The 14535-nt window shown below is 33.4% G+C and overlaps 1 protein-coding gene across 2 annotated transcripts in view; it reads right to left on the reverse strand.

The window, feature by feature from the left end:
- LOC127737932 (HHIP-like protein 2) overlaps positions 1-14535 on the reverse strand; it is a 29823-nt gene that overhangs the window by 7860 nt on the left and 7428 nt on the right. Inside the window, exons 4-8 of one of the 2 annotated variants that reach the window (XM_052248892.1) lie at positions 13666-13806; positions 12854-12983; positions 8542-8684; positions 4458-4539; positions 2897-2961 (exon numbers count right to left, since the gene is read on the reverse strand). In XM_052248892.1, the coding sequence (XP_052104852.1) occupies positions 2897-2961; positions 4458-4539; positions 8542-8684; positions 12854-12983; positions 13666-13806 (561 nt within the window). Of the gene's footprint in view, positions 1-2799; positions 2962-4457; positions 4540-8541; positions 8685-12853; positions 12984-13665; positions 13807-14535 lie in introns of both variants that reach the window. The other variant, XM_052248893.1, reaches the window with a different exon arrangement.

Here is a 14535-nt window from a genome sequence, read left to right on the forward strand (position 1 = left end):
TTTTTTGTTGTTCGTCCTCTTTTTAAATTTCACACTTCTGGAAATCCTTGGTTTAAGAATTTAGATTAAACCATGCACCGATCCTTGGAAAAAAAATTGTTTAAATACTTTTGCCGAAAATAAAGATTCTCTGTTCATTAAAAGTAAGGGCACCGAAAGTTTGGGACACCAATTCTTTGTTTTGCAATTCCTCTCCATTTTTACAGCATCGCTGGCCGAGTGGTCCTAGTAGTTCATCAATCAATCTCCGAAATCTAAAGGGTTGCCAGTTTTCCTGCCGAAAGTCTACGATTCCCTCAGGTACCCCAGCGTCCTCCGCCTATTAAAAACCTGGCTGGCATGATTTTGCCAAGGCCGCCGAAAGTGGTGTTATACAAAAGAAACCCTCCCCTTTTTTAATAAAAGAACCGAATTCCAATGTCCCCCGCGTTTCACATATTTTATCTTCTGTTCAACGGCAATAACTAAAAAAAATTGTTTCTTCTTTAAAACTTTTGGAAATTATCTCACTAGAGAGTTGAAGACTTGAGAGCAATTTCCGATATATTTAATATTTCCAAGGGAATCCCATTTTATTAAAAAAATATTTGACTGGCACTTATTTTCGAATTTTTCCGAGACATTGCTGTTATATACCTTTGATATGAATTTGATAAAAATCTGACAAGAATTGTACATGTGAGAGCACTTACAATGCAAATTCCCCATATAATTTCTATTTTTAAGGGTCATAAATCTTTTAAAAATACTTGGTTGCCGCACTGATTTTCAAACACGTCCGAGAAATTGCTGATATAAACCTACAATATATATAAATTTCAGAACAATCTGACAAGAATTGAACACCTGAGAGCGCTAACGATGCAATTTTCCATATAATTAATGTTTCCAAGGGCCATAACTATTTTAAAAATACTTGATCGGCACTGATTTTCGAACTCGTTCGAGACATTGATGATATAAACCTACAATATAAGTTTCATAAAATCTGACAAGAATTGTACACATGAGAGCGCTAACGATGCAATTTTCCATATAATTAATGTTTCCAAGGGCCATAACTATTTTAAAAATACTTGATCGGCACTGATTTTCGAACTCGTTCGAGACATTGATGATATAAACCTACAATATAAGTTTCATAAAATCTGGCAAGAATTGTACACATGAGAGCGCTAACGATGCAATTTTCCATAAAATTAATGTTTCCAAGGGACAAAACTCTTTAAAAAAACTTGATTGGCATTGATTTTCGAACTCGTCCGAGACATTGCTGATATAAACCTACAATATAAGTTTCATAAAAATCTGGCAAGAATTGTGCACATGAGAGCGCTAACGATGCAATTTTCCATATAATTAATGTTTCCAAGAGATAACTCTTTTTAAAATAGTTGATCGGCACTAATTTTCGAACTCATCCGAGACATTGCTGATATAAATCTATGGTATAAGCTTTATAAAAATAAGAATTATGAGATCGCTAATCAGACCGAACGGACGGACGCCCGGTATTTCTATGTCCCCCGCAACGCGTCGCGCGGGGGACAAAAATGAGCTGATTTGCAAACAGGGCAGGGAATTAATACTGTTTTAAAAATAGTATTTTGGCAAGCGCAATTACTGTCACTTGCATCAAAGTCACATTTGAACGATTGCAAGTCGCATTTGAACGATTGCAAGTTACATTTGAGTTATTGCAAGTGTGCTTTACGTGTTGGTAAAGAATGTGACACTCTACCAACACGAGACATTTAATATCATAATACTGAACAAACGCGAAAACTCCTCATATAGTTTAGTACACTAGATATGCGTTTTGTTTTACATAAGACTGGGTTTTCAAATCAAAACATTTGGTAAACCAAATCAGTATTGAAGATGAAGAGCATTGAAAATCGAAAATGCCAGCACAGAAGCGATGACTACTGAAATGGTGATGACAAAACGTAAAATACAGTTTTACCGAACTAGTAGTTGTAAAAACTCATCGGATGTCTACGTTTGCATACATCCTGTCTTTTCAAAACGACGGCTCGACTTCTTCTACCAATACTAGTAGAAGGAATCCATGTGACCATATTCCTGTACACCAGTCAACTCTTAGGGGCATTGTTTTATGATATATTAGTGAGTTGACTAAAAAATCACTTTCAAAATCTAAAAATTTAAATCTTCCCAACCAGAATGAACGTTAATTATGGACTGAAGATCCTTTTTTTTTTTAGAAAAAAATATAGTTAATAGACTATGTCACCCAACAGTACTAGGACAGTCGATGATTCTAAAAGTATCAAATTAAATTGATAAAATGTAAAGTAAAACATTCATATATTTAGTATTAATTCCACATCCATAATTCTTCATGCATTCCAATCACCAGTATACCCAAAGACAAATTGGTAAATAGCTGAAGCTTTTTTATGAAGCTTTAACTGTTAATTTTTACAGTACATATAGGAATAAATTGGTACAAAACACAACACTGAAAAAATTTGAAAAGTTTATTTTTTCTTTTCATCTTTAAATACCATCTAAAAAGAAAAGTTTGGCTGTTTTTCCTCATTGACAATAGTTTGTGTATAAAAGTAAAATGCTTTGTCCTGTTAAAATTCATGTAAATGATTTCTATAATTACATAAACTAAATTGTTAGATAAATGAGTGAGTTAATTTTAGTACGGCTAACACCGATAACATAGATAATATGACAAATTAATACAACAGTTGTAAGTAAAATCATTCCTGCTGTCACCATGAGATCAGTAATTGTCAGTTAAAAACTAAAATCAATACTAACAAAAATCCGGTGTAGCGAAAATTTGACCATTCATGCATTGTTAAATAATCAAGAAGACTTAGCAGATGAGAAGCCGTTGAGGTAGGGTCTGTGGTACCTGTTGTTAAAGTTTTCAAATCTGTTTGATCTCTAGCAGCTTCGCAGTTTTCAGGGTTACCACGTCTACAAAGAGAATAAATTGTTTAGTTCAACGATTGCTTGATGAGTTAAATGAAAATCTCTCAGAAATATGTGCCAATTATACAGATAACTCTTGTAATACTGACGTATCTTTACACTAAACCCGGTGGATGTGAACTGATTGATACTTAAGTCTGGCAGATCATGATTTATGTATTAGTTGTAATAGTTTATTTGCCAATGCCCGTAATTTACCCTGTAATTAGAGATTCATTTTAAGTTGTCTTCCTTAGGAGGGACATACATTTTCATTGACAATGGAGAGCTAGCGGATAGCAAATTCATCTGTGCGTCATGTATGTAACCTTCAAGTTTTTCAGATCTTTTAATAACATTTAATTTTTTTGTTAACCTAAAACCTCTTGATACCAGAAGTTATTTTTTATTAAATATCGGTTAAAACGCCAATATATATCACTTTCAACATATCATGCTTTGCATAGGCAGAAGTCAATTTTGTCCGGTATAGAACCATTCTACGATTGAAAAAGAGAAGCTTTGAGAAATAAAAGTTTCAAGTTTCAACCAAGTTGTGTTAAAAGTGTGTAATAACATTATCAAATCGGTAATTGGCAAATGGACTATTGATTTAGAATTAGCATTCAGTAACTGCGAGTACTCTTATATCGGTGCTTTGTGTCTTTTGTTTTTACGTAGGTTGTTTTTGTGCGTCGTACCAATCTTTGGGTTAAGCCAATTGAAACTGATTTTTACAGTTTGTTTTTATGATTTTACTGTTACACTACTGTCCGGAGGATTGAGCTCTCACAAACGTGTTTAACCCCGCCACATTCTTTTTTGTCTGTCCCAAAGTCAGGTACCTGTAATTCAGTGGTTGTCGTTGGTTCACGTCTCATTTTTGTTTTTCGTTAACTATTTTGTTAAAAATTATGCCGTTAGATTTCTCTTTTGAATTGTTTCACATTTTGTTTCATATTGGGGCCTTTTATAGCCGACTATACGGTATGGGTTTTTCTCATTGTTGAAGGCCTATAATTGTTTATATCCACTTAACTAAACTCTGATGGATAGTTGTTTCATTGATGATCATACCACATCGGCTTATTTCTATATCAATCACAAAAGAAATAATTAAATTATATACCTTTGTCATTCTGTGCATTGTAGGAAAATTTAGACATGAATGGAACTACACTAGAAATATTTGGGCTTTAAACTGAAATAAAGATCATCAAATTTTTCATATCCTTTATCCATCATTTAAAAAAGTCAATTTAGAAAGCTTTTTGCAGTTTTGCACAATGAAATAAGAGTGTAAAACTGGGATCAAGAGCTTTTTAAGACTGGCAACCAGAATCTGAAGTTTCCTTTCATTGAAACATATAGTCATGATCAAATTATTGCACCGGTGCGGGTTTCACTTGAATGCTCGACAATTAAGGTCATTGGTGGGTTATTCTTGTTTCCTTTCTATCTATTTTGTTTTTGACAGATGAATGTAGTTGTTTTGTAACCACCTTGCTGGGTCTATTATTCTGTATAATTTTCCTTTAGCAGAGGCTGAACTTGGAAATCCTGTTGACACCATATACAGTTCTCCTGTAAAAGATGATATAATTTAGTTTATTAATCAAAATCAATAATCGAACAAATATTCAAATTGCATTATGTAGTGTAACGTAGGAGCTTGCAAGAAGATGGTTGTTAGAATATGTGTGCTTTATAATGTAAAGAAAGCAAATTGAATTAATAATTTTTTTCAACATGAAGAGCTTTGAATAATTTTCATAGATTGATAAGAATATGTCCTTGAAAGAAATGAGATTTTTCTTTCCAATCTTACATTCAAATGGTCACCTTAGCGTGTAATTGGTTATGATTACCTAAAAAAAAAAAAAAAGAAACCACTAAGGAGCTAGAATTGTTTTATGGTCGTTATGATAATGGTACGGTACACACCACCAAACTTCTATTTTTTAGCCGATCTGAAATCCAAATTGATCGCCACCTTAAAACAAAGTTTAACAAACGCATTTATAACAGTGGTTAGCTATTTAAAAAATAAAATAAAAGAAGGATGTGTCTGAGGACACGAATGCCCCTGCTCAAGCTTTGCAATTTTCCAAGTTGAAAAGGAGCATAACTCTAAACCGGTAAATCCAAAATTCGAACTCTGTCCTTAGCATTGTATATGAGTTTCATAAAACTTGCATGAGGCAAACTAACGTTATAGTGTGGAAACGAAAATGGGATAGGCGGACGGACAGACGGTCAAGGGTAACACTTAATGCCCCAGTTGCCTAAGGCGGTGGCATACAAATAGCAGGAAGTTTCATACATAAATTTCTGATATACGTTCAGATTTGAACCTCTGTATGCTCTGCATCGCAAATGATGAGTTCTAATCGTCTGAAAATTCATAAAACTTTTTGCTAGAAACCACTCTGTAGATGCATATATATAAACAAGTCTAAATTGAAAACAACGTTCAAACCTATGATTGCGTTGGATAAAAACCGCAATTTTTATACGCGTGCATGCAAAACAAATTTCTTGTTAGAGGGGTCTAAATACAGCACAAACAACATTTACCAAAAGACCAAAAAAGTGAAAAAGTATATTTCAACAAAACGCATTTGACTAACAGGTCGAACAACAAATGTTCTTAAACCCTGCTGACTGCCATTGGCGATTGCCAAATAAACGGATCACCGATGTAATAAATGGATCTTAATTATAAATTTAATACTAAACAGAAAACAATAAACTTGCGGAACAGATGGTATACCGCAAACAAAAGGTGCAAAGGTTTTTGTCGAGCCTGCGACTTTTGTCGCAGAAAGCTCGACATAGGGATAGTGATCCGGCGGCGGCGGCGTTAGCTTACTTCTTAAAAGCTTTATATTTTAGAAGGTGGAAGACCTGGATGCTTCATACTTTGTATATGGATGCCTCATGTTACGAAGTTTCCGTCAGTCACATGTCCAATGTCCTTGACCTCATTTTCATGGTTCAGTGACTTCTTGAAAAAAAAGTTAACATTTTTTGTAATGTTAAATTCTCTCTTATTGTAAGTAGTAGGATAACTATATTTGGTATGTGCGTACCTTGCAAGGTCCTCATGCCCGTCAGACAGTTTTCACTTGACCTCGACCTCATTTCATGGATCAGTGAACAAGGTTAAGTTTTGGTGGTCAAGTCCATATCTCAGATACTATAAGCAATAGGTCAAATATATTCGGTGTTTGGAAGGACTGTAAGGTGTACATGTCCAACTGGCAGGTGTCATCTGACCTTGACCTCATTTTCATGGTTCAGTGGTTATGGTTAAGTTTTTGTGTTTTGGTCTGGTTTTCTTATACTGTATGCAATAGGTCTACTATATTTGGTGTATGGAATGATTGTAAGGTGTACATGTCTAGCTAGAAAGTGTCATTTGACCTTGACCTCATTTTCATGGTTCATTGGTCAAAGTTAAGATTTTGAGTTTTGGTCTTTTTTTCTAATACTATATGCAATAGATCAACTATATTTGGTGTATGGAAATATTTTATGATCTATATGTCAGTCGCGCAGGTTTTATTTGACCTTGACCTCATTTTCAGTTCATTGCTCAGTGTTAAGTTTTTGTGTTTTGGTCTGTTTTTCTTAAACTTTAAGCAATAGGTCAACTATATTTGTTGTATGGAAGAATTGTTAGCCGTACATGCCTGCCTGGCATGGTTCATCTGACCTTGACCTCATTCTCATGGTTCATTGGTCAATGTTTAGTTATCTTGGTTAATGTTAAGTTTATGTGACAGTTGTAATAAAGCTTTATATTTAGGACTATCAACATAATATCAATGATTAGTAAAGAAGGCGATACATTTCAGCGTGTGCACTCTTGTTGTACACCATATCCGGATTTCGACAATTAATGTCTCTTCAGTGATGTTAGGAATCGAAACGGTATTTGGAAAGCCATACAATTTACCTCAATTTAGGATAATAGACTCTTGAATTTTGAGGAGTCAAAATAGGATAAACGGATCATATAAACCCGAAGGCAAATATAATACAAGCCCAAACGAAAAAATATAAACAAGTCTAAATTGAAAACAACGTTCAAACCTATGATTGCGTTGGATAAAAACCGCAATTTTTATACGTGTGCATGCAAAAACAAATTTCTTGTTAGAGGGGTCTAAATACAGCACAAACAACATTTACCAAAAGACCAAAAAAGTGAAAAAGTATATTTTAACAAAACGCATTTGACTTACAGGTCGAACAACAAATGTTCTTAAACCCTGCTGACTGCCATTGGCGATTGCCAAATAAACGGATCACCGATGTAATAAATGGATCTTAATTATAAATTTGATACTAAACAGAAAACAATAAACTTGCGGAACAGATGGTATACCGCAAACAAAAGGTGCAAAGGTTTTTGTACACCATATCCGGAATATATATATATATATCGATCTAAAAGCCAAAATAGCAACATAGGAACATAGTTAAACAATAGGCCACATAGGATATGTATTCTCAGCCTCTTTGACTACAATTAAACTTCACAGATAGAGAATGTGATGCAGTGATAATGATAATAAAATTGAGAATGGAAATGGGGAATCTGTCAAAGAGACAACAACCCGACCAAAGAGCAGAAAACACCGAAGTCCACCAATTGGTCTTCAACACAGCGAGAAAATCCCGCACCCGGAGGCGGGCTTCAGCTGGCCCCTAAACAAAAATGGGTACTTGTTCAGTGAAAATGGACGTCACACTAAACTCCAAAACATATAAATGAACTTAAATTAAAAAAACATACAAGACTAACCAAGGCCAGAGGCTCCTGACTTAGGACAGGCGCAAAAATGCGGCGGGGTTAAACATGTTTTGTGAGATCTCAACCCGCTAATTAATTTGTGGTTTTTATTATTATAAAATATTTCATTTTGAATTTTCTGTTTCGATTCTTGTTGGTTTATTTACTGTGAACGTTGTATGTTTGCATCCCAGGTTTTCACATGCATGTCATATCACTATTTTATGTATTGACCGTAACTGTGTGGCGTAAGAACTATATATGCTTAGTTGTTCATTAAAAGGCGTTGTTTTTATATTGCACTTGTTCATTTATGTAACCAGATTCATATACGGTGAGTGATATGATATGGGGTGTTTTTTTTGTTGAGAAATTTTGTTAACTTCGGAGAAAGCAACCAAACTTTAACAAAATTCCACAAAATAAACATGACTTTAAATAAGATTTTGTTTAAATTTGTTATGAGATTAATATTTAAACCTAAAGGTAACTCATCGGATACCTCATAAAACAAAGCATAGACCATTCGAAGGAAGACAAATAGCAAATGTAATATATAAGTCAAAGCAAATGACTGTCATATTCCTACATTGATACAGGCATCTTCTCATGATCGGAAACGTGTTAGTTTAACAATGTTTTACGGCGCAAAAGCTTCTACTTTTATAGCTGTTTTTAATGTTGTAAGTTTATTTATGCCCTTGAATCAAAACCAAATTACATTGAGACTGTAACTATTTGCTTAGTTGCACATTAAGAGAAGTCGTTTTAACTATTTAAATTACCAGATTCATCTTCGCCGAAAGATATGATATTGGGTTCGTATTTTCCTGTCAACGGAGGTACACATACTTCTGGACCACATGTTGTTATCTGTTTGCCGTTCCAGGTGCTGCTGGTTATATTTTCTTCAAGACTGAACAATTTCCTGATATAAAATTATCTAGTACTAATAAATACCTGTTCTAGTAATTAAGATATAATTTATCATACATAAGATAAGTAGCAATTATTATAGTATTTGCATTCAAGGTAGTTCGAACTAATCGTGACAGACATATTCCTCCCTTAGTTTTATATAGGTTCTATTCTCATTGACCCCGTACTCTTCTACCATTCTTCCGTTTAGGCTTTAAAAATATTAATTGGAATACATTTCAGTTACAAATATTTTGGGCTTTGAATAATCAGAATGCAACCTTGAATAAATCATTAATAATTTATATTCTTAATGTTCTTATCTATGGTGATGATATCGTTCAATGTTTCGATGATCATTAGCCGAGACAAACCAATGAAATATAAAATGATATGTGCTGCTCCTCCGCACATCAGAAATTGTCTAAAATGCAGGTTGCGGCTTGCGGGTTGCGGGTTGCAGGTTGCAGGTTGCAGGTTGAAGGTTGCTGGTTTAAGTATTAGATATACCACGAGGGCATTAGCATGAGAGGGTGGATCTAATTTACACAATTTTATGATCAATGTTAAAGGCAGGTTATCCAATTATGTTAAACAACATTCTGCTGAAAATAAAATAGAAATCTATCAATTTACATTAATCATAATATCTTGAGATGTAAATGCACTTAATTGGTCTAACACCCTCAGAGTTTATCTAATACATACACTTTCTGTTCGAAAAGAGAAAACTGAACAAATATCTGGGTAAAACTTTCAACAAATGCATAGAACATACATACTAAAACATCAAGACTTGACACGGATTTTATATAGTGGTAAAGACTTATTGCCTTTTAACTAGATGTATACGTATATCATTGTATATATTTTTAATGAACGGTGTTTCTGGATTTTTCAGCGAAGTTCTATTGCATTCTAAGCAAGGGTCCTTCTCAAAAGTCTACCTATTCAAAAGTCTTGTTTTCGATTGATGCTCCTTCAAAGTTAAAATTAAGTTCTAAAATGGTGGACGATCAACTTTTTTTAAAAGAGTTATGTCCCTTGGAAATATTCAACTTATGGAAAATGGCCTCGTTAGCGTTCACACAGGTAAAATTCTTGCCAGATATTTATAAAACTTATACTTTAGGTTAATATCAGAAGTATCTCGGACAAGTTATATAAAGGTGGACGATCGGATTTTTATGCCCCCGCCGTAGCGGTGGGGTCATTAAGTTTTACCCTTGTCCGTCTGTACGTACGTCCCAAAATTGGTTTCCGTTCTCTAACTTGAGTTTGCCTCAACCAAATGTTATGAAACTTATACACAATGCTCATTACCACAAAACACAGATCAAGTTTGAATTTTGGTGGCGTCACTTTAAACGTTCTAGAGTTATGCCCCTTTATAAATGGAAAAATTGCAAAATTTTTAGTTTCCGTTCTCTAACTTACGTTTGCCTCAACCAAATGTTATGAAACTTTTACACAATGCTTATTACCACAAAACACAGATCAAGTTTGAATTTTGGTGGCGTCACTTTAACTGTTCTAGAGTTATGCCCCTTTATAAATGGAAAAATTGAAAAAAATTTAGTTTCCGTTCTCTAACTTAAGTTTGCCTCGACCAAATGTTATGAAACTTATACACAATGCTTATTACAACAAAACACAGATCAAATTTGAATTATGGTGGCGTCACTTCAACTGTTCTAGAGTTATGCCCTTTATAAATGGAAAAATTGCAAAATTTTTATTTTCTTCTAAATATCAAGTAATTTTTAAAATTGGAGTTATCTTCCTTAGTCCATGATTATAGTTGAATCAACTACAATCAATGTTTAATACAATGCAATGTTTAATTTTGACTTCCACTGATAAAACACAGATCAAGTTGAATTTGGGTAGTGTCACCTAATCATTATTGAGTTATGCCCCTTTATAAATTGAAAGATTGCAAAATGTTTAGTTTCCATTCTGTAACTTAAGTTTGCCCCAACCAAACATTATGAAACCTATACACAATATTCATTACCACAAAACTAAGATCAAGTACACATTTTTTGTTTCCGTTTTCTAACTTTAGTTTGTCTCAACCAAATGTTATGAAACTTATACACAGTGCTTATTACTACATAATACAGCATAAGTACGAAATTTGGTGGCGACACTTTTACCATTCTTGAGTTATGTCCCTTTATTAACATAAAAATTGCTGAATTTTTCGTTTCCGTTCTCTAACTTTAGTTTGTCTCAACCAAATGTTATAAAACTTATACACAACTGTTCTAGAGTTATGCGTGTTTACAAATAGAAAAATTGCTGAATTTTTAGTTTCTGTTCTCTACTTAAGTTAGCCTCAACCAAATGTTATGAGACTTATGTGACGACTTGTTTCACTTGTTATTACAATTTGAAAAGTATGTCTAGGATGTGCACTTATAATTGGGAGATACTAATACGACATGCAACCTGAAATCAAGGACACCACTCGATTTAAAACGCTCCCCTTTGTACACCTCAGTATGTAAGTACGTCACTTCTGTATTGGAGATATACGTAAACTTAATAATCGTGTTTTGCGAGGTGTTTTGTCTCTCTCTGACAAACCATTCAGTAAAGTTGGGGAGGCCAAACAGAAATGTATTTTCAGAAAATGGCTGTTTAAGTAGCTGAACACACTTTTGTTTTAAAAGTTGTATTTTTTGCTCACCTTGAATAAAGTTTTATAAAAATAAAGTTACTGTTTGACTTGACAGTTGAGAAACCAGATAATTGCTAGAGATAACCAAAAGTGCTGAATCACTAAGTATAAAAGACCGGCTAACAGAGGTGCCCCTTCTGTTTTGGCAAAAAAATAAGGCAATTAATTATTTAAAGCTAATAACTTCTTAATATTAGCCTCAAAGATTTTTAATGTCCACTGAAAGGAATTTACTTGTTTATGTAACTAGATAAAGACAGATTAATGTGTCCATAGAACCTGTTCAGCCTATGTCAATTTGAAGTTTTAATTACTTTAACTTAACTATAGAATCAATGTTAAGAACTATTAATAGCAATTGAGCAGTAGGATAAGCATCAAAAGATACATGTATGTGTATTAAAATTATGATTAATGAATTTGAAGATTATGAAAAAAAAAAAAATTAAATACTGAAAACTGATAACTGACAAAATACTTTTACCATACAGTACTGTAAGAAATATTTGTAAAGGACAAGGTTCACTTATGGCACAAAATGGCCTAACATATCAACTTTATCATTAAGTTCACAGTTTGGTTCGTAAATTGGTCTTTTTCAAAAACCTTACTGCTAAATAAATCAGTTCTTTTCATAAAAGTACATGATATTCTCCAAAGTAGGCCCATTTTGGACATTTTGTCAAAATATGATGATTTTGTGCAATTTTCAGACCTAAAAGCTATAGGAAAACCTTGGCCGCCACCTACGATCTAAAATGTTTTGTAACTAAAAGATTCCAATTTAGCGGATATAGAGTTCATCAATATAAAAACTTTTTGGATCGTGGATGGCGGCTAAGCTTAATTATGCCAAAAACAATTAAAATTATGGAAAAAATTTACCAAAATTGACCTTTAATACAAATAATGTTTATTTAAGGGGTCATAGCTTCATAAATTTGAAAGGAAGGTGCCAAAAAAATATATTTTTGTCTTCATAGTATTATCACAAGTATTTCTATGTGAAATTTTAAATTTTTTGTCCCGATATAAAAAACATCAAAAATTTAGGGCCAATTTTACCCTTCGTGGACCTTCTCCTTTATTAGTCATGGGGTAGATTTTATATGTATTAATTCCCCTAATATGACCTTTTTACATATATAATATTTATATGTGTGACCTGCAACCTGCAACCTGCAACCTGCAACCCGCAACCCGCAACCTGCAAAATAGCACTTCCCGCACATCAAATGCAATTTAGAGGTGGAGCAAAGATTTGAATTTATGCGGGGAAAGTTCGTCCTCCAACGGAATACTGGTCTAGTACAAATCAATGTTCATATTGATAAAGTTTAAGATGTTTTCGTAGGTATTCTGACTGAAAGATTGTCCTTATATAGACATTACACATTCATTAATCTTGATAATATATTCAAATTATATGAGCTGATTTTATCATGATAATCTTGAGCAAAATTTACTGGATAATCAACTGTAAACTGACTTACCCGTTCATGAAGTCTCCAAAAATGTACAGACCATTTAAATTAGGGTTCAAACATCCTCTGTAAAAGTGACCTCCGGTTACTGACTTCCCAGTGGCATGAGGATAGGAATATACAGGAAGAATTTCAGGGCCTAATGGAATAAATATAGTGTTTTAACATCATCAAATCTCCACAACCAATACATAGTTTTTTTCTTCTCAAAAATTGATGTGTTGTTCCAACACAACTTTCCGTTTTATTAAAAGAAAATAACACTTTTTAAATTTCGTACGGCGGAAGCGCTTTCCTGGATTTACCTTCATCAGGAAAACTCAAACCCAAAAGCCAGCATTGTAGAATAATATAATAGGGTCACCGACTTCGTTTTTTTTTTGGTGTATTAAATAATCTGTTATGTTAGAAGAGAAAAACGTCGAAAAACGACGTGGAATGGATTTACAATTCGATGGCGTTATGCTTATTTCGACATTTTTGGTGTTTTTACACCAAGAACACCACTCCGACAAATGTTTACCAAATAAACGAAGTCGTTGACCATATAATTATTTTACATCATTAAAACGGAAATTTATCTGGAAACAACATATCGATTTTCAAGAAAGAAAAACTATGTACTGGGTTTAGGGAAAGGAGTTTTTACGGATAATTTTGACACAAATTTTGATAGATTTTATGTTCACACAATACAAATGTTGAAATGTTAAAGGATTTTTATTATAATTGAAATAATATTTTATTAGTAAATTTAACTAGGAAAGTCATCTCTTACACAAGTTCTTTGTATCAATAAATTAAAAAGATACGATATTTACCTATTTTACCACAATCCTCATTGAAGCAAGCAAATCCTTCTCTGGAATTCCATCCATAATTACCACCTTTTTGGAGAAGATCAACTTCCTCGTGGGCATTCTGTCCAACATCCCCACACATGATTCTTCCTTTTCCATAACCTGCCGTAAATATATTATAATTTAAATATGTATTTAACTTTTAATATATCTTTTAATTGAATTGATGTTCTGACAGACTTCTCAATTGAATTGTTTGATATTTTCATATTGGGGACTTTTATAGCCGACTATACGGTATTGTTTTTTTTCTCATTGTTGAAGGCCGCACTGTTGCCTATAATTGCTTACATCCGCTTTATTTAAACTTTTGTGGATAGTTGTTTCTTTATATTAGTATAGAACAATAACAAATTTCATTGATTTGGTTGGTTTTGTTTTAGTTTTTTTAACGCCACTTCTTGATGGACCTTGGTTAAATCATGGCGGACAGTCTTAATTGTCGGAGTTATAAGTGACCGAATGCATATGAGGTACGAGGAAATAACCAATATATAAAAAAAAACGTCGATTCTATATTCGTGTAAACAGTTGTTTTTCAAAGTTCTTTAAGGTTCAATCTTATACCTTACGACAAAATTACGATTTAAGCGGTACTCTTTAAAGTCATCAATTATTATTAAAAAAGTCTTTAAGGGAACATACAAATGAGTTATCCATATGCACACCAGTTAAGTCTTCCTACAAATGCAGTTCATCTTTGCCATAGAAAAGTCTAATAGTCAAAACAAATACAAGCAAGTAGGCCGTCCATGGCCAGCAGTTGGGAGCACATTGATAAGGTGTATGCATGACTGAACGGGATATATTCGAAGTGTTTTCGTTTAATTT

This window comes from Mytilus californianus, unplaced genomic scaffold (assembly GCF_021869535.1).
Source record: "Mytilus californianus isolate M0D057914Y unplaced genomic scaffold, xbMytCali1.0.p SCAF_4, whole genome shotgun sequence".
Lineage (NCBI taxonomy): Eukaryota > Metazoa > Mollusca > Bivalvia > Mytilida > Mytilidae > Mytilus > Mytilus californianus.